This window comes from Diuraphis noxia, unplaced genomic scaffold (genome assembly GCF_037042655.1).
Source record: "Diuraphis noxia isolate RWA-SAM2 unplaced genomic scaffold, SU_Dnox_SAM2 contig0003, whole genome shotgun sequence".
Lineage (NCBI taxonomy): Eukaryota > Metazoa > Arthropoda > Insecta > Hemiptera > Aphididae > Diuraphis > Diuraphis noxia.
In genome coordinates, this window is record NW_028301713.1 from 44,096,431 (window position 1) to 44,118,953 (window position 22,523).

A 22,523-nucleotide genomic window follows, 5' to 3' on the forward strand; every position below is an offset into this window, starting at 1 on the left:
TGGACCATTAAATTTAATTGATCCATTAGAATATTATATTAATACATTTGTTATGCAAACCGGCGTAAGCCTGTATATTATGTTCCTACCTACGTTTTAAAATTATGAAATTATTAATTAACATGATAATAATAAAATATAAAATATTACATTTTCATCAAACATATTTTTAATATAACAACGATACTTATACTTTTAAACATAATACTTATTAGTTATTATTATATAGGTCTTCAAATAGGAACTTAAATAAATAACTATCTAAATAAAATTAAGTCCATCTGCAAAATTATTCATATGTATATTTAGCTTTAATATTTTTATAACGCAATTACTGAAGACTGATGAATATGATATGTATATATACTACTTATATAATATAAAATATTATTAAGTACATGCAATTCAATAATTGGAAAAAGTTTTAATTCAGGAAGGTCTAACTTAAACTAACCTTACAGGCTGCTTAACTAATCTTGCATCATTGTCTGATGTATTAATGTATAATCATATAGGTAGTAATAATAAGTAATATTTGAAGTAATGTTATTAAAAACAAATTATATTTATGTGAATCTGAAATTATAAGCACAAATATATAACTTACATTTTAAACTAATAAGCTTCAATTAGCGACTAACATTTTATTTTTTCAAAAATGAAAAAGAACTATGTATATAATAATTATTATTATTTATCTTATAATGTATTAATTTACAGTCAATAATTAATGAATATAATACCATGGAAAATCAAACTATATTCAGTTAACGATAATGCTATATTTAATTATCAAAACCAAGTTTTATAAAAGTTGCACTCTCATTTTGATAATAATATATATGTGCTAACGCATTAAAAGTTAATAATTCATTTGTGTAATAACGAAAAGTTACAACTGTCAAAAATCGAGAGTACCTACAGTGTTAAAAAAAAAAAGTAGGTAAAGCCGTAAAATATAGTTGTAATTGATATAGTTCGGATGTATTCAAGAGTAACATTTAATACCAGAAAAATAATCAATAAAGAACATGCAGCGGATTTAAATAAATTAATAACGAAGAAAAACTATTATGAAATAGGATTATGTACGTATATAGCCTACAATATGGCTACAAAGGTAAAACACTAATGTATGCTAAAATACGAAGAATAAACAGATTACTTCTAAAATAATCAAAAATGTAAAATTTCTATTAATAACAAAGCACTAAAAGCTTTTAACGGACTCATCGTATTAACATATACGTTATAGAGTAAAATAATAATATTTACAATTTAAAATAGTAACATGCAGTTCAGACTCGGGGGCTCATGAAAAGAAACTGCTAGCGGATTTGTCCACCAAAATCCAAATGTTCAAGATTAGTCTGATCTATTGTGCAAAAGTGTTGCGTGTAATATTGTAAAAACAGAACGCGAACCGATAACATCGAACAAATTCGATTAATACCATGTTCAACCAACTTTGTATCCTGTAGGTTGTGATGCTACAGAGAATGACGTCTCACTGCAATATTACGACACACCGCGCGGTATCACTGGGAAGAGACGTAGTTTGGTTATAGACGTTTTGTTTATCCGAAAGTTAGTTAATGACGTACATACGACATGATCCGAGCTTATGAATAATGTGGAGCAGAAAGACATTTTCCTAAATGTGCGTACCCCTATAGATGCATTTTATATCACGTCAGTAGTCACAACTATATATGTGTTTGTGTGATAGTCACCGACACGTTCTTTATTGGTATCAAATGCCACATATGCGCAAAACTTTTAAAATACTGTCGATTTGTGTCATAATAGTTATCAGTTGCTTGAAAAAATATGTGAGTAAACTTTGTTTAAACTGTTCTACCTGTATTCAATTACACCGTTCATCGTATTCATTAGTTCATTATAAATAAATTAAATTTTAAATTTTAATTCGGTTTTCAAAACAACACCAACGTTTCGTCTTTAATTCGTTTTAGTCCAATACATATTATTATTATTATTGTTATTTATGAGTGTCCCCATTTAATCAATGCGTTATTTTGTGATATACCACTAAGTCTTGCTACTTTTCAAAATTAATATGTATACTTCGAAATGCATTTTTCTTTCGCTGATGAATTATGTGTGTTTATGGTTTACAGCAATATTTAGCGTTACCTGCTGTAATACCTACAATAAAACGAATTCCAGCATTCCTGGATTACATTTTTCGAAAAGAAAACGTATTCAACGGAATTTTATAATTATTTAATACACATAGGTTAACATTTCATGAATTTATAGTAGGCATTTATTAATTTTAATATTTTCAATAGTAGGTAAATAATTTTAAAATAAAATAAAACTTAAAGTTTAATAAAAAAAAAATAACGGCACAGTATTATTTATAAAAATGATTTGTGTGGCTATAACTTTTAGAATTAAACTCTATTTTATTTATGATTAAAAAAATTGAAAATATCAATTATTTTACTGAATAAAAGAACTATATAAAGTACATGTTCGACCTCCGCGTCCAAAGACACAAGTGTGTTACGTATTTATTAGCTTCCGATAACAGTATATTATTTATATCATCATAACATTAACCATCGGGCAGGTATGTAATTCCTTATCTTGACCCATAATATTACTTATTAATTAAGCTACCCGCGCATCCCAGCGCAATCAATCGATAAAATTGCTACGGCAATTAAAATCCTTCACCGAAACCACCGTCAACACTAAATTTCCAAAAACAGAACAAGCCATTTTTAAACATTATCAATGATGTACTTCAAATATAACAAAAAAAATATATATATCGTTTGCATCTCGTATTTCCAATAATCGTTTCTGTGTTTATTTTACGGACAAATGTACCGTTGATGAACTAATTAAAAATTTTTCTTGATTGCCATAAATGACATTATTGAAAATTGTATGCTCCCCGTTAAATTCAACCTATATGCGGATGATTTCAACTTCTCGTATAGAAGTAATTGCACAAACACAATATAAAGCATGCTACAATCAGTAGCAACTAATTTAGAGAACTTGGAAAAAAATACCGGGTTTCATTTCTCTCCAGAAAAATCCAGTTGCGCCTTGTTCACAAAAAAAAGGAATGTTGTTGCTTTGAAAATAATCATCGACAGTACTGAAGTCGTACAGAAAAACGGCGTAAAAATGCTTGGAGTTATTTTCGATAGACGATTATCATGGGCTCCTTACATAAATAATTTTAAAATCATCCTTCGGTAACTCAATCAAAATTTTGAAAATTCTTTCTCACACTAAATGGGGTGGGGAAACAAACACGCTAATTAAGATTCACAAATCATTAATACAGTCCAAACTCAACTACGGCTCATCACTGTACAGATCTGCATCCAAATCCCTACATAAATGGCTTGACAGCGTTATTAACTGTGGTCTAAGACTGGCACTAGGTGTCTTTCGGAGTATCTCAGTATACAGTATTTATAATATCGCTGGTGAAACCATTCCTGAAATAAAAAGGTCAGAGTTACATCTCGAATACGTAGCAAGATCTGCTAAATCAAATAACACAATTCACGAAATAACAACCACCTATTTACAGAATAGTTGAAAGATATATAGATGTATATAGATATTATGATTTATAGAAAATCATAGCAAAAGAAAAAAACGTTCAATCTCCGTGGGCTTGCTCATACCCAATTAACATTGAACTGAGCTATCTTTGTAAGCATCAAACCCCTCCCATTATTTTCAAAAACTTCTTTAAAAGCATACTTGATAACTACAAAGACTTCCAGGAAGTATACACTGATGGATCAAAATCTCAGGAAGGTGTCGGATTCTCGATAATTTTCCCAAATAAGAAAATATTACGCAAATTACCCAATATTTGCTCCATATTCACAGCCGAAGCATTAGCTATCCTCTCGGCAATCGAGATTATAATACATGAAGCTCATACTAAGTTCATAATCCTCAGTGATTAACTGAATACGGTAAAATGAATACAAATCCATTTCAACTCTGGGGACATTGCTTCTAAAATTCAGAATGCGCTCAATAAAGCTTCCCTTTTGGGTATACGTATCATCATCATGTGGATTCCCGGACATTCGGGTATACTAGGAAATGAAACTGCCGACGTACAAGCCTCATTAGCCGTTAACGATAACGAAACTGTTTTAATAAACCAAATGTCTTACGACGACACGAAAAATCTCATAAACGCATATACAAAAAATAAATGGTTAAGTATCTGGAATACGCAAAATACCAAACTAAATGAAGTCAAAAGAGATACCTATCGTTGGCTAAATCCAAAGTTTAACCGAAAAGAAGATGCAGTACTCAATAGACTTCGCATTGGACACACCAAAATCACGCACGGATTCCTGATGGCAAGAGAAAAACCTTCCATTTGTCAAACCTGTGGAACTATGTTAACAGTCAAACACATAATTTCCGATTGTTTATTGTACAACCAAGAATGAGTTGAGCACAGGATATCATACAACCGGGACTCCTCACTCAGTCCCAATCCTAAAAATAACTATGATTTATTGAATTTTTAAAATACTCCAAATTGTTCAATCATATATAAAAAAATTTACATCCCACTTTCTTTATAACTCATCTTTTTAAATATCATCGTAAACACTTATTCATGCATATCTTTTAACTTTCTGCAACTAATGGCCTTTGCTGTCGATGTTTTTTTGTGATCAATAAAAAAAAAGAACTATAACTCATTAAGTATTCTATCCAAAATGAAATGGGCCCTAATAAATAAAAGTGCATAATACAGCATTCCCCGTTAGTGGTTAGTTAATATGTTTGTCACAAAATTTCATTTTAATATTCATTATTATAAAAAAAAACTATTTACAATCAGATGTAATTTGACAGAAAAATATAAATTTTTTAATGTTTGAAATATATACCAAATAATTTTGGAATCATCGATTCATTTAGCAGATACAATATTTAATACTGTATAATAATGATATATTTTGTTTTTATTTTTTATAGTAATTAAAAATTTAATTCTTATATGACCACGAGCCATACTCTTTGAATCAACGCATACAGATTCAAACAAAAAAATAAAAGACAATGTTTTGAGATCTGATGATCCATATTATTATATATTATTTCATCAAAGGAATACAATAGAAAATTGTTCATAGTGATGGCCATGCAATTTAAGTTATTGTGAACATAGATTATTATTTTTTTATTATTCCCTCACCGTTAGTTGAATATTATATACAATATAAAATGATTGAAATGTGTAGGTTTTCTGGAGTATTACTATAAATCAATCATATTAATTATTAAATAATATTAACATTAAAATTAAAATTAAAATGTTTAGATAATTTTGTTCATCAGAATAATATCTTTATATAAATTTGAAATCACGAGATTCATATTGGAATAGGTTTTCATCCACCTTTATCAATCAACCATCTATTTTTTTCATTATTAAAAAATCCAAAAGACGACGGCGATTTGTTTCACGATGCATAACTTTTTCCAAGTGACCCTCGGGCCAGGTAATTTTAACGCGCCAAATAATAATTGAGGTACCTACTACCTACATATTATTATATTATATCGGTAAAGATGAAGAATCGCATGCCACATTATTACCTGTCCGCACGATATGCACACAAACATTATGGGCGGTTCTTACCATATTGTTATTGTTACTAAACATATTACAAACCATATACAACAAAACGTAATTATCTTATATTATGTTCCATTATACCAGGCGCTTAAAAAAATCACAGATTTCGACTGATATATACCATGCAACGATAGGCACCAATTATCAGCACGAAATCTAGAATAATATTATAATAATAAAATCCTTAAAAACTATCATCATAGAATATTATAATAATTAAACTGTATTTCATTGCTTTCATAATTGCTTATTGCATTTTGTAATCATCACTTAGGTATACCAACTATGTTGTTGTTGGTATTTTATTTTGTTTAAATTTGTGTTTATCTCTGCTAACTCTTTGTACCTATTCGTTATAATTAATAATTTGGACGGATACAAAATAGAAGTCTATTGAGTTATGAAACACTTTTCAGGAATATTATAAGAGTTTAAATATTTATAATAATTTGACTTCCTGGTTTAATTACGCCAAACCAGTTGTTTTATGGCAAATGTAATCCAGATATAACTTTTTAAATAAAATAAATTAATCTATAGTTAAACGTGTCGACAGTATAATATGGCTTCTTATTCGAAATTGCTCATGGTTTTATATTCTCTGTTATCATAAATGCTTATTGTAACTCGATGTACAATCTTTATATATCTATTTCAAATTTTTTCTATAAAATGTCTATATAAATATAGATTTAATGGGATTGGAAGCGATGATTTTCTGTCTTTGTCTAACACACGTGAAACATACAATACGCCTGATAAAAATTAAAGTACTTTTAGTTGCTCGATTTAAAATATGTAAGGATTTTTGAATTGGTATACAAGTTTACTTTGCATCGGTCAAAGCATATTTTTAATGTATTTAATAAAAAAAATTGACAAACTTATAAAATTTAAAATATTTATTCTAATAAAAATATTGCTACAATTGAAAAAGTGCTTTGACCGATGCAAAGTTAACTTGTATATCAATTAACATATCTTTACATATTTTAAATCAAACCACTAGAAGTACCTTAATTTTTTTCAGGCGTATACTATGCCCCACGTGTGTTAGACAAAAACAGAAAATCACCGCTTCCAATCCCCTTAAAAACACTCTAAACAATGATAAGAAGCGTTTAATTAGTATAAACTAAATAAGAAACTTTTAATTTATAGGTAGACTGTATTTACTATTACCAACCAATTTACTATTATTATTTTAATAAATTATATAAGCTGTAATAACTCAAATATTACATTTTTAAAAGAAATCGACTATCCATTATTAACATCATAAAACAATTTGTAAATCAAAGTAGGTATCTGATATATTAAAAAATAATTCATAATGGTTAATTCTAAAGTTTTAATCAATGAATCTTTTAATACAATTATAATTATCTATTATTACAGCAGATAATTTAAACATTATACTAACCATTATTCAATCTAAAGAGCAAATAGGGTGAAATCAACATTATTTAAGTATTTTTTTTCTTCAAATTATTTAGTTTTTCAATAGTTTTATTGTTTCTACATTTTTATTCGATTTAGTATACCAATTACATTTTTCATTTATTTTAATTTATTTAAATGGATAATAAAGTTAATTTATTCTGTCAGCGGTGACCTACTCCTTAGTAAATAAAATTTATCAGATAAAAAATTATGTACTCTCGTAGGATCTCTGAATTCTGATGTAAATAAAATGAGATATCGTAGTGAAATTCTCGTTGATTTACGTGTATCTCCAATTAACTTTGACATTCAACTACAATTTGTAGTACATTAATCAACAGCAATGAGACATGTATTTACCTACTTTGTTTTATTACCTAATCGAATTAACTTTATTTTTACTATCATTCTTTACATTTTCTATAGAGTATTAAGCATTTTTTTTTCTAAATAAATAAAAATTAACGAGTTTATCATATGAGATTTCTAATTATGCTATCATCTTACTTGTTTATTTAATTTAAAATTACTTATTGTACCAACTGTATATTTATCAATTTTTCTAAATAAAGATGTACATATCTATACAAAAAAATTTAGAAAACATGTGATTAAAAAATAAATATCAATATTACATTAAAAGTATATATAGGTATGAAATAATACTTAAACTAGTTAATTTTGTGTTTGAAAATTAACACTAGGTAACTGCACTTGGCTAACATAACAATGAATGATATAATTTTATTATAATTAATAGTAAATAAAAATAGCTAAAAAAGTAATAATATGCATTTTATATTATTTCAGGAGGTATCATACAGGTAGTATTAAAAAATAATGTGTACCTAATGAATAGATACGAAACTCTTATGCTTGATGATTTATTATTTTTGAACCACAAATAATATTTTAAACTAAACGTCACATTAGTTTTAAACTTATTATAATATAAACTGTGAGTGAAACAACTACATGATTTATTTTTCAGTATACCGTTAAACTTGTTCAATAAAGTTGTTTTTACGATAGTTGACTGGAATATTTTAAGTGGTACTATTTTACAAAATTCAAAACAATGTTATTATCTTTACGATTTACGATTTTTTATTGTTATGCACGTGCTATGGCTTTTAACTTTTGATCTATCCTATGGATTGTATGGTTATACGACGAATAGTATAGTTTAAAAGTACGAAAGTTATTTAAAACAAAAGAAATAATTCTAAAAAATATATTTATTTCACTAACAATTAAATAACTAAGAAGATAACATAAGTTACAACAATAACTCGAAATTCAGTCATAAATCAATACATTTTAAATGCGATGCAAATAGGGTATGAATAACGAGCAAAATCTCAAAGAAAATAAGTGTTGTTAGTACATAATGGTTTATAATAACACGATTTAAATTATTTATTATATTTATGGTGATGAATATTATTCAATATAGAAGCGTTTTTAATAATTACATTTATACCTTCTACGATGTAACAATCGTCATACTAAAAAGTATTTATAAAAAGAAATCAAACATTTTTACTACTGACTCCCTTATTAAAACAGAAAAACGTTTTATCAAACATTTATAGCTGCTATTTAAATTAGAAAAATATTCTGCCTCGTTCTATTTCAAACTTCTCCTCTTCAATATCCGTAATAATGAAAAAATGACAATTCTCTTTAATAAAAGGAAATAAGTTTTTACTGATAACACTTTAATAGTAAATAAAACATCAATATCATTGTGATTATATTGTACTCTTGCCAAGCCAAACGGAAACGTTAAGAAATAAAACATCTTTACAACTTTTCAATATACACATAGCAGAATAATAAGAGTAAGATGATATAATAAAAGAAAAGTTGTCATGAGAAGTGAAACTTACTAAATGTCTTAACGGCAACAACTTAAAAACGCATATACAATAAATTAACTTAATAAATTGTTTTAACTATATAGATATTATACCGATGTCGCTTCTTCAAGGTGGCAAATTGAAATGTGTCATACACTAGCTCATACGTGTTTTAAATTAAAATACTAAAATGTTATGATTGTAAATAGTTTAGATTAAATATTAAATCAATAAGACCGCAAAAGTTAAACGATTTTAATGATGAAATTGCATACACAATTTAAGCTTGGAAAACAATAATAACGGTTTAAAACAAAAAAAATTAATGATTTAAAAGTAGAAATATTAAGGTATAAAGAATTCATAATAAAATATTATGATATTCATGAAAAAATTTATATTTTTATGTATACTAATATTCTGCAACAAATAATATAATTAAAAAAAGGCGGGTAAGTCGTGGATGTCGGTCTACTGTACAGTAGGTTACAAGTGGGTTACTGTAATGGATGGAATTAAATTTGAATCCAATGATACTATTTCATTGTATACGAAAAACGATTCTGAGCGAAGACGGTTTATCTGTCTAGAATATGTATATTATAGATTATTAAAAATTTTCAAATCTTAGATTTAAAAAAAGAAAATTTTTTTATGAATTTCTAGTTTAAAATAATTTGCGAAATTTCGTGATTTTCGTAATTTTTACAGATGTTGTCAAAATTTAAACTTTGAATGCTTGTAAAAAAAAATTGTGACTATGAATTTATTTTATTTTTCAACTGCTATTGTAACAATATGTTAAGAGCCTTGTATTAAATTTTCAAGCTTCTCTGCCTAATAAATACATTTTTATCGATATTAATTTTAAAAAACTAATAATGATCGAAAATTTTAAATGCCTATGAATAGTTCAACTTAAGCCGAAAATTACATGGTGGATAGAATATACTTATATAAACATTCGGTGAAAATTTCATGTATCTATGGTCATTCGTTTTAAAGTTACATCAAAAACCAAAATCGATTTTGTCGAAAAATGAGTGTGCGTAAAATTTCCCGTTTTTTCCTTAATTTTTAGTTTGTTTTTCTCGATTATTTAGAAAAGTATTAAGAATTTTTTACTTTTGATCCCCCAAAGTACCAACTAGACTCACTTTTTGATCGAACGAGGTACTGAAGTCAAAAATCGAAGCATTTTTACTGCCCCAAAACGTGATAAAAGACACAAAAAAAAAAATTAAAACACAAATCATGGTAAAATCAATACATTCATCGCTCCGCTAAGAATCTAAAATATGAACAAGACAAAAAAACAAACAAATAGAAACCACATTCTACCTCACTAATTTTGTTTTTAAATTGAAGTTTAATAGTGTGTAAATCAACTATTGTTTAATTATTTTTATAGAAAATAAAGTCATTTTTTTTTTTTTTGAACATACTATCTGTGTCTATAATCTATAATACTCTTTTGACATGATTTACATTATATTTTACTGGAATGTATTCATACCTCAGAATTTATTAACTTTAAAATTAATGGAATATGTTTAGTTTAATATTATCATTATTTCATACGTGAAATTCAAACGTATAATAACATACCACTTAAATATCGTTTAGGTACTGAAACAAAATAAAATAATTAAAAGCTCATTTTTAATAATTAATAAAAAGACAACGAAACGTAGTTTCTATAAGTTCTAAATAATCAATAAAAATCTACATATTATATTGAATTTAACTGAATGGAAAATATGATTTTGAATTTTCAACGAACAAGATGCAATAGTATAGTTAATTCACCATAATTTTACTGTATATGGTAATTTTAATACAGCGATGCATATAATTACAAACCGATAAATCAAAATGACAGCATTCATTTAAAGAACAAAAATATGTACGTAATACCTTACTCACGATTATGGCGATTAAATATTACATTAACGAACAACGGATTTCGCAGCTGAAATTTGTTGGTTTCAATTAAATCGTAGAGCATAAATATACAGAAGCCAAATTAAAATAATTGATTTTTTCCTATGAAAAAAAAAAAAATGTTCAAAAACTTTCATTCCACCGATGGAATACGTTGTTGAGTGTATTTCTTACAGCTCGGCTTGTGAATTGTTCACTCGTCCAGAAAACGTCACTTATAGAATGTTTCGCAGTGTGTGTGTGTGATAATGGCGCTAAGACTCGCCTACGCCGTATATCGCATTAAACGAGGCGTCGAGTGAATGGTTGCGTGTATAATCGGCGACGGTAATGAATGGGGAAAACTGAACAAACGTATACGGAGCGCGTTAAGTCTTAAAATATTATATAATACAACTTATTCCCTAATGAGTGCCTACGCCGACGGCATGATACATAAATAATATATTGACACAGTTTCGACAAAGCAAGGTGAATTGCGATAAAAAAAAAAAAAAACATAACGTGAAGCCACATTGGTAACCTACGTCTATATGGACACGCGAATAATTATTATCATATTATGCTATTTTTATAATCCAATGATAGTAATATTGTAATAATTATGTTATTAGACGGTGGTACTTACGTCGGGTTCGTCTATGAGTTTCTTATGATGTTCATCGCTGGTTTCCATTGACCGTTTATGCACGTGTTTGTGTTCGAAGAGGTAAAAACCCTTCAGACTGCCAATCTATAAAACAAAAATAGTTCGTTAAAAATATTACTTTTATTTTAATCATTTAACTGCACAACAATGTATTAGTGTGTGACACACACACACACATACACATCATACTGTCGAATGCCGGTGGTATTAACCGAAAAGTCGGATTACATGAGTTGTTAAGTAGGTATAATGGAAATACAACGATTGAATTAATATTCAAATATATGAAATGAATACACTGCACGGTTGTGTGAGCGTGCGTGTGATCAAACGTAACTCTTTGTAGATCCGTTTAATTAAAAAAATACGGTATATATAGCTTTCAACCTCGATATCCAAGAGTAGACGGGGGAAGCGTGAAATCTCTTATAACGGTCTCTTTGAACATTACATAGCCATTGAAGGTCTAAGTAAAAAAAGCATTTGAAATAGAATGGCACGACTAAGTACAAAATACCACAACTAAAACAACAAAATCGCACCCAGAGGAAAAATAGTGTTTGAAATAATATAATTACGGTTAAATACTACACTAAAATGGATTTAAAATAATTTAAAGATGTAAACACTTGACATAAAAATGTGAGCTTTTTGAAAATTAAAAATATAACAAAAAACATTTCTCTCAGCTCCTACTACTCATTGTATTTTTAAACCATTTCATATCACAGCAACTTAATAGTACTATAATTTTGTGATTAAGCGTTATTATAATCAGCTATAATATGAATTTGAAAACATAATCTGATAAACAAAAATATCGCAGTAATGAATAGCAATACCTACACTTGCTCAAATTATATTATATTTTCTTTGATTCTAATTTAACTATTTTTATTTTTATTTGCAAACAATGCTAAAATATTTAATACATAATTAAATATAGTTAACGCTGCAGTTTAGCGAATTTAATAATTTTATTCGTGCACTTTAAAATACGATAAACTAAACAATAAAATTCGTTTAACTTATCATAAATCACTAATCATAGGATAAACTGTTATAACATAAGAATTATAATTAACTTAATTTCAAGATATAAAATGCGTTTTGCGAAGTTTTCGAGTCAAGATCGAGACATTTAAAATGCATATAAATGAGATTAGTCTCCTGATGATACACATATTATTATAGAGATATAAACTAAAATGAAATAGAAATCCCCACCAAATTCATCTTATAGAGCTGTTTTTAAGCCACGTCTCTTTCATCTTCCCGTAGAAAATAGAGAAAACGTGTTAACGTTGCAAGAAGAGTTTTACTTGCACGTGGTTAGCATACTTCACATTGACCAACGGATACGTGACAGCAAAAAATGATAGAGAGAAACTAATGTTTTTTTGGTTTTTTTTCATCCTTCTCTCCGACGACGTTAGCAGACATAGCGACTACAGTCATGATGATACAGTGGTTTGACATAATAAAAACGGTCTACCCAACTCGCGTGATTCTACCAACATTTATTACCCCGGCCAAAACACGACTTGCGATTGTTCACTGTGTGTCACATACCATTCACTCATGCGTCCAACGTTGGTAAATTTCAATTCGAAATTCCACAATGTGCCTAAGTCCCCATATTTAAGCGGATTTCGTTTTGGTATTTTCGTTTTAAATTGAGTAAAACAATAGCTTTGAGGACTGGTAGTTTTCAGAAATTCCACGACATTTCACTATACCAGATTACAAAAACAATTCATTGATGAACATTTGTTTGAACAATTTTAACAACCGAATACAATTTTGTTTTTCAAATTGCTTTATGTATAAACAAAAAAAAATACATACCTACTTATTTAATCAAACTTTTTAAACTAAACTAAATAAGTAAAATGTATGATGCAATAGATAATAATTTAATTATATTAACGTCCATCTTACATTGTGACTGCATTTCAAATTATAATTATCATTAAAAGTGTTTTGAATAAAGATGATTGCACTATACGTTAAAAACTTTACAAATCTCGAAGTATTTTTGATTAAACGCATTTACCTATTCTATATGTTTTAAATATAATTTAAAATTTAATATTAATAAATATTTAGGTTTTTAGTTTTAGTTTTACAATCAATTTGTCTAGATATTTCTTTTAAATATCATAGATTTACAGAAGGTACCAATTTAAAATTTCTATGTAAAATAATTTAAAAAATAGCCAAAAAATGTAATACAAAAATAAAATATAATGAAATAAACAAATTAAATATAACTATCCCTTGAATTTAATTGAACGGTTTCAATTTCGTAATTTTAAAATTCATATTTAAAAAAAAATACAATTGTATAGGAGATATAGGTACCTAATAAATGTTGTTTTTTATCTATTATTAATTATAATTTGTTAATTGTGTATAAACAAATAAGAAATAATTACAAACAATTCTATTCATAAAAATACACAAATTGTAAACGTTATGATGGGAGGTTTCAATAAAAACGACACGTTATTTTACAACTGGATTTTATTGCAAGAATTAGATTTTGGCTTCGATAATCTTAACGCTCAATTTTGGGTAATAAAATTATATAACTTGTCCATAGGAAATACATAAATTAAACTAAATATAACTAACTGTCACTGTGTGAAAGCTAAAGACTACTTTCGCTTTAAATGTTGAATTTATTAAATGACATAATGACCAGGATGATAACCATTAACCATACAACATATAGTATGCAACATATACAAAACAGCATGCATATTCCATTTTATTGAAGACGAAAATCGTATTCAACGACATGCACATAATATAATATAATGATATGTAATATTATTTATAGCATTTAAATAAATAAAAATAAAAAATGTTTTCCGTTTTCTATATGAGTCGAGTTGTTACCGTTTCGGTCAACGGTTTTTAGACAAAAGTTATATGAATAAATGTATCGATATCATTTCGGACTTCCTGTAACAATTTTAGATGAAGGAAACGAAACTAACGACGCGACAACAAAATATATACACTGCCAACAATTTGTTTGGAAAGGGATTTCAGAACTTTACCAAAAAACCTCAAACTAATGACATCCGTACATAATGATTTTAATTGGCAAACATATAATAATAACTTATTAAACAATACAAACTTATAATCGGGAATAATAATGAACAGTTAGGACGCAGTATTATCTTTATTAATATTGGGTACAGGTTAAAAGAGACAAATGTAAACATTTATTACATTTATGATTCATCAGGATAATCTCATTAAAAAAATTACAATTTCTTAAATATAAATAACAATTACATGGGCCAAGCACTAAAATTGATATGCATATAATACGCAACAGACAATAACCTGAAGCTTGCCATTAAAATATTATCGAAATACTTAGAATTAGATCATTTTTTTTAAGAAACGGGTTCGTAATAGAATAAAACATTTAATTGCTGTTCGCTATTTCGAAAATATCCATCAATCTCGTATCAAGTTACGAGTAAATAAATCCTTTGTCAAGTTAAAGAAATCATTGGTCTGTGTATAAAAAAATAAACACTCGACAGTGTTCGGCTCGATGAGATCCACGAATCTATCTATAGGTGCACAAATATAAACAGCACGTGAAATAATATTATACAGACGTAAAAAGAGCAGCTCGCTACTTGCGGAAGTGTGCGAAACGGAAAACGATGTCACGCAGCAAACAGTAAAACAAATAATAAGTGAAAAGGTGAAAAAAAACAATTTGTACAAAAACAAAAAATGTAAACAAACGTTCTGGACGAACGACGAAATACGACGGACGTCGCTAATTATGACATTACTAAACTGGTGTATAGTATGCGTGCTAACGTGCGTTTGCAGTAAAAAAAAGAGGAAGAGAGACACGGCGAGAGAGACGAGATTCCAATAGAGGTTTACACTACTGATTGCCGCCAAACGACACGGTCGAAAGATGTGGATGCGTAGGGGCAGTGGGACAGTGGTAAATAATGAAACGGTTAAAAATCGTATTATTGAATCCGAAAATGTATTCAGTCAATTAAGTCAAAAACACGCTTGTTTCCATTTATCTATATTAACGCGATCCAAACTGCGAGTCGCGAACCGAAAACAATTAATAAACGTCCGCCAAACAGCTACAACACCTACGGACATAAAAACCTTCTGACCCTCACCCTAGTGCAGTGGTGAAGTCAGTTCTGCAATTGGAGGGAGGAGCACAGGAAGACGAAAGTCGTCTACTATATTTGTTTTTATATATTTAGAGCGGTAAATGGAAAATTGGTACGGACTTTCTAAACGTTGAATTCAGCAGTTACGATCCTCAATAATCAAGGTTTTCCAAACTTTTGTGAAAAAAAAAAAAATAAAATATCGATGACTATTTTTATTATTTTTTTATTTTTTAGCGACAAGGAAACTACCAGTGACTTGGTAAGTTTTGATATTTTGATATTAACTATCGACTTTGCCATAAACTTTCTAGCGAAATTTGAATATTGGTTCATGTATGGTACATTCAAGTGTTCATCAGATATTTTTTAATAATTTAGCGTTATACGAGGAGAATATAAAAATAAGGTGTCTACATGTGTGTACACGTTTTTATTATATAAGTAAAAAAAATCACAAAATATATGTAGGTAACTGTTATTATTGCTGTTCATAAACTATATATTATATTTATTTTACTTGCCTTCTACTTTTTATAGGCTGATTGGTAGGTAGGTACTATTATTTCTTTATACTTAATATTTTATTTAAATTTAACTATTGTTTAAGAATGGCAATATATTAAAAATATAAAATATTGTATATATTTTAGGGCCCCTAAAAATTAAATTTTAAAGAATACCAGTATTCCATGTTGTAAATGTATTTTATTATAAATAATATGGACCGAATAACTAATATTTCGTCAATATTTTAGAGCAACTCTCAATCAATAATTATTGTCAGAAGAATAGGAAAGATAATTCTTAAAAAAAAAAAATTCATACATCATATTGAATTGAATAAGATGTTTAAATTCAATTTGATTAATTATAAAACTTCTAATTATTATATTATTATGACACTGCATAAGCTAATAGCTATTTAATTTTAATTATCTAAAGAAATATAAGTACACTTAAAAAAATTATTTTTCTTTTTGTTAAAAACATTTATTAAATCGTTCATAAAAGTTCTAAACTGGCATACTTATAAAATATGGTAATTATTTGTGTCGCGAAACCTGAATGTTAGTTTAAGTTAAATCATTTCAAGACACGCTATATTTGTTCTAATTCTAAGGGCCACTCTCCACTGTGATAAAAGTTATTGGCCCTCCAAGACGTTTAAAACGTGAACCTTAATCGGCCTTCTGTTCTAAGGATCAGATTGAACAAGCGAATCACCGTCGTAGTAGTGATTGATGTTGTTTTACAAAACCACCTACCCCTACAATAAGTACAATGATAGATTTTGTTTTGAAAACTATTGTTTCGACTTTTAAGGTTTAAAAAATAAAATCAATAATGGTACGAGGAATAGTTTGAAATTAAATAGATCATTTATATTGCACAAATACAACCAAACAGGTAAATCCCATTAATAGCAAATACATTTAAAAATCTTATCCCTGTAAAATCGATTTATTATCACGTTACTCCGTGATGTTTATATGAGTGTGTGTGTGTGTTTATATAAATGATATATATTATCCAATGAATTTAACCATAAAAGTGACTTATACCTACCTAACCATAAGCCGATTCGGATTTACTAGGATGACGTATTTACACGTTTTGTATTTTAAAAGATAAAAATACAGTAGATGCGTAATACTTCAAATGGGTTGTCATACCGTTACTACATCGAATTTGTTTTCGGCACAAAAGCTTATGAAATATATTCTATTAATATATAAGCAAAAATAACCCAGATAAATATCATAAACCGTTATCAAACAAAGTTCAAACACCTACACCACTATAGTGATTTTGATATACATTAAATTAAATATTAGGGAGGGAAGTGTCAAGTATTGGTAACCGTTCTGCTATACACCCAAAGTTGAGTTTACATCGTCATTGATTAGACTACTGCTGTAATGTATACCTAAAATGTTAAATTTGAAATCAATAATCATTGTTTTTTGTTTTTCCTAATAGGGCCAAATACCTAATTAAGAAAAATACTGACAGTTTTCCCTCAATGTATCAACTAGATTAACTTTTCTATCAGAAAACATATTGAAGCATTTGCATTGCTTCAAAACTACCAATACTTATGTTCAACAACCCTTTGTTCTGGATTTAAAATATATTTTTAATTAAAATGAAATATTTTTATTCTGGTTATTACGTAATATTGTGAACTCCAAGAAATATTAATTTATTCCTACTCTAAAAATGTAATGGGGGTCTAGTTAAAAATGTTTGAGAAATTCTCCACGAATTAAGTAAATAAAATACTAAATATATTAATTTCTGGTTGAGCATAAAAACATAAAATTTGCTTTGTTTGTTTTTAACACTATAAATCGAATGACCTCTCTTCGGTTGGCATCATTATCGGTTTTTCTTTTGATATTAGAAAAGAAAACCTTTATCGATTTTTCCATACAATTTACAAGTAATAATAAAAAAAAAGTACTTATAGTAAACTCTGATAGCAGTCTGAGGTCTGACCAAAGTATTAATGCCGTCATTATCCCAACCATAATATCAGAAAGCTTTTAAAATGACGTCATCTGTATTGACTATATTTATCCATCGGAAGTTTTGACTTTAAAAAGAAAAAATTTCGTAGAAAATGGATAACATTAATATAGGTTAAGTAATGTATAGATAATAGGTATAAGACTATATATAAATATAATAATATAAACTATTTTCTATTTGATTTGTATATAACAAATTAAACTAATTAAACATTACTATTTACCACCTTGAACCAATGTAAGTATTGGAAATGTTTTCACACGGGTATCGAGGTTTCAATGTTATTCTCGAAAGATATTTTGGCTTACGTTAATTGAATAAAAACATCACGTTCCCCGAAGATTTTCAAAAAAAATTGAGATTTAAAAAAAAAAAAATGAAAGAAATTATTATTGTTTCCTTCGTAATACTATTGCAGTCACGTCAACTCTCATTTGTATTCAAACCTCGGCAATAGTTATAACAATTGATTTTATTTTCATAAAAAAGTAATTTATTAAAATATACTTCCTGTACTTTTTTCTATACGTATTCCGTTTTAATAACTAAAGGTCATACTTTATTTTTGGTTCAGTCAACGGGAAACAATAAATTCATCAAAATAAATTCCAGCCTATTTTTCATCTTTAGTATTATTTTTATTCCATCAGCCTAATAAAAAATAAAATACTTACTATTTGTATTTATTTTTCATAAAAATTAATAACTGATACTTATTCGTACCACAATTATTCATGAAAAGAAAAAACAATAATAATAATAGAAGTTTATACGTATTACATTAAATTAATTACTTTTATTGCAGATTTCTAATAAACAATTTTTAAACTCGATCAGTGTTTTTAAATAACAAAAATATTAAGAAAATTACTTGCACATTCAACAATAATGCTTTAAAAATAATAATTAAGTATTTTAATTAATTGAAACTAAAGATTGCGTTTATTTTATCTTCTAGCCATAAAATTAAAAGAGTAGCATCTTTCATATATACCGAGTGTAATACGCAAGAATTGTATGTGTTTACACTTTACACTACATTATGAGTGTCAAAATTTTCTTCTTAGCAATTTTAAAACATAGATACTATAGATAGTAATGGATTATAATTTATATACATTGTTTGCAGTATTTCATCGTCTAATGATATCTAACTAATTTTAACGGCAGTAGGTATATTTATTGTAATTTATAATAGGGTATATACTTTATAAAGTCATATCAAAAGTCAAATAAAAAAAAATGATTAGATATAAGTTAATGGGTAAGAAATCTCACTAAAAATATAAAAGTATATGTGTTATCAATACAAATTTTACCGACTAAAATTACATTACAATAGAATAACATCTTGATTATCGTGATAAAACAGCACCAAACGTTTTAATTAATTATTCAAACAACGTTTCGGTCGTAATATTACAATATAATAACATATAATAATTTGATATTTAACTTTACAAATAAATTTAGAAAACCAGCTCAAAAATCCACGTGACGATATAAGCCCATGCATGTACATGAATCATGTATATGTAATACAAATATTTCGAATAGGTCTGATCGTTGATCATCGGATATTTTCTCTCATCCCTTCTATATGAGATCAAGTATTCGGCACATGAATGAACCAGCACTGTATAGCGTACGCGGGTTGAAACACATTTTCCCTCAAATAAATATTCATCACAATAAACCATAACAAAAACTCTAAAATGTACAACGAGCGATTTTTTTTCGGTGAGCGCAAAAACAAGTTCATAACTTACACATATATATTATGAAATTTTTGACCCGTAACGCTAATGCAACGGTTTTTGTACATAAAAATTACAAACCAGAAAATAAAGATTTGAAGAAATTTAAAAGAAACGTATTTACAGATACAGCCCACATAATAATATCAAACATTTTGACCATTTAAACGATAGGTAACTATATATAAGGTTAGATATATCCATATAACCTTGTTATTCTGTACATCTACAATATTTGATTTATGGTAAACGTTGAGTAATAAATTATGATTGAAAACGTTTAAAGCAATACAGAAATATTTAATACTTTAATTATTTATACACGGTCATTTTAATTAAAGTTACGATTGATCACAGCGAAAAGTATTTGGCCATATTTAATATATTTTACAAAATTATTCTTTTTTAATAAAAACTTGATTTCTATGGGTCAATGTAATATTTTTACATAAATTACATACGTAGAAAAAACTATTTTAGATATGTGTTACACAAATAATCAAATGATATATGTTTATAATGCAATTAAATGTTACAACCTAAAACAGAAGGAACGCATGTATATTCATTTGCGTGTTTAAACCCTTTGTCTAGGATTATATTTGAATATAATATGCAGAACTTTAAAGCATAACGATCAACCCCTACCCACAATTTCCCAACAAACCCAACGCAGCCAACACTAAACCCGAGAACTTAATTATCCTTTTCGAGTTGAAATTTAAATAACTGTAGAATACCTTTGCACCTCCATTCTGCCGACTTTATACTGCAATAATTTAAAATTATAATGCATTTCTATATCGACAAAAGCTCACGGGACCTACTATTTACACGGAAATGGGGGTTGTTAACAAAAATGCTGATAATCCTGTAACCAAAATGCGTTTCAGATAGATGAGATTTACAAATACCAATATATAAATTACAATGATATTTGTCAAAATTCAGAGATGTATACTCAATATTATTTTATCATTGTTTTTTCTATTGTTCTGTCAATATTATGAAAATTGACAAACACGGAATACGTCAAAATGATTGTTTATAACAAACATGATACTGACATCACCGACAACGGTGTGAATATATAAACTGTTGGTCGCCAAAATGAAAATACAAATAGGAAAAACTGTAACTGATACATTATTTTATTATTATATACAATGGAAGTACCTATAGTGGACAGATAGGTTAAAATACAAAAATTATATTAATTAGTAAAAAAACAAACATTATCACTGAAATAGTTAAGAATTACTTTAATATTATAGCAATACCATAAAAACTCCTAAAACAATGAGATCGAACAATCGTTAGGTATTAATGTGCTGAAAAAAAAATGTATAATCATATAATACATAGTGCTTAATCCATAGGAGAATAATATTATTGAGAATAATAGCAATATTTTGACAATATTAATGAATTTTTAATCTCAAAATTGACGGAATTAGAAATATCATACCATACATAGACAACGAAAAGTGACGACATGAGTTTATCGCGCAGCTTCTTTATCATCGTCCGCTTCACAGTATAATTTTTCGTATTTTGAACGGTTATTTTTTTTAATCAAAAGCGGTTGTATAACGACCACGGCAGTCATTGTTGATTACCCATTTCGAGTTCATATCTAAAAACATGTATCTTATCTTCCGCAGGACATAAAGAAAAGGCAAAAAAAAATTTTATTGTCTATTTATACCCTTCTCTGAACGGTGGCGGTGGTGGCGTTGATAGTGACGATGGCACCGGAATATGTCCCGAAGATGAATATTTACGGAGACGACAGTGGGGATTTTAATTAGCGTTGGGCTTTTTCGGAAGTCTCATCACGCTACAGTGCAATTTTATTTATTATTATTGCCATTGTTATTATCTCTTCACGACGGCCATTCGCGAATAGATCCCACCGAAAGCTTTAATCACACGAAACGACCGCAATTAGTCCAAATTCTGTGCACTAATTAAAAAAATAATAATAAAAATAACCAAACCAAACATCCGTTGACACAATATTACTAAAGCGACAGCGGCGATGTTGTAGGGATGATGGCGGTGAAAGCGGTGGTATTCGTGGTGCTGGGTATCGGTAGAATGGTTGTGGTGTCAGTCGACAAATTTTAATTATTAATTTTCAGGGTGGACATATATTTAAATTTACAACGTTTAAAGTGCAAACTACAAACACACATCCATTATATTCAATATCAATTAAATATATTCCTGTCATTTTAAAGTAATTTGATTTCAAATGCTGTTTAATTTTATTATTTTTTGAACAATACAAAACAATTATAACATAAATATACGAACATAATTAATACTTGAAAAACCTTTAATTGTGTTTTTTTGAACTTCAATGTAAGACAATGCTAGATTTTTTTAATGACAAGAACTGTTGAGAATTGAGAATATATGTTTGTTTTTTATTCTGTGGAATATACAGATTGCATTTTTTATAACGAAACA

The 22,523-nt window shown here is 27.7% G+C and overlaps 1 protein-coding gene across 3 annotated transcripts in view; it reads right to left on the reverse strand.

The window, feature by feature from the left end:
* Window positions 1-22,523, reverse strand: part of Fur2 (furin-like protease 2) — a 140,248-nt gene that overhangs the window by 80,934 nt on the left and 36,791 nt on the right. For all 3 annotated transcript variants that reach the window (XR_016190777.1, XM_089222394.1, XM_089222393.1), the window contains exon 3: window positions 11,555-11,659. Coding sequence is in view for 2 of the 3 variants with exons in the window: in XM_089222394.1 (XP_089078520.1) it covers window positions 11,555-11,659 (105 nt within the window). In the remaining variant the exon portion in view is untranslated. The remainder of the gene's footprint in view (window positions 1-11,554; window positions 11,660-22,523) is intronic.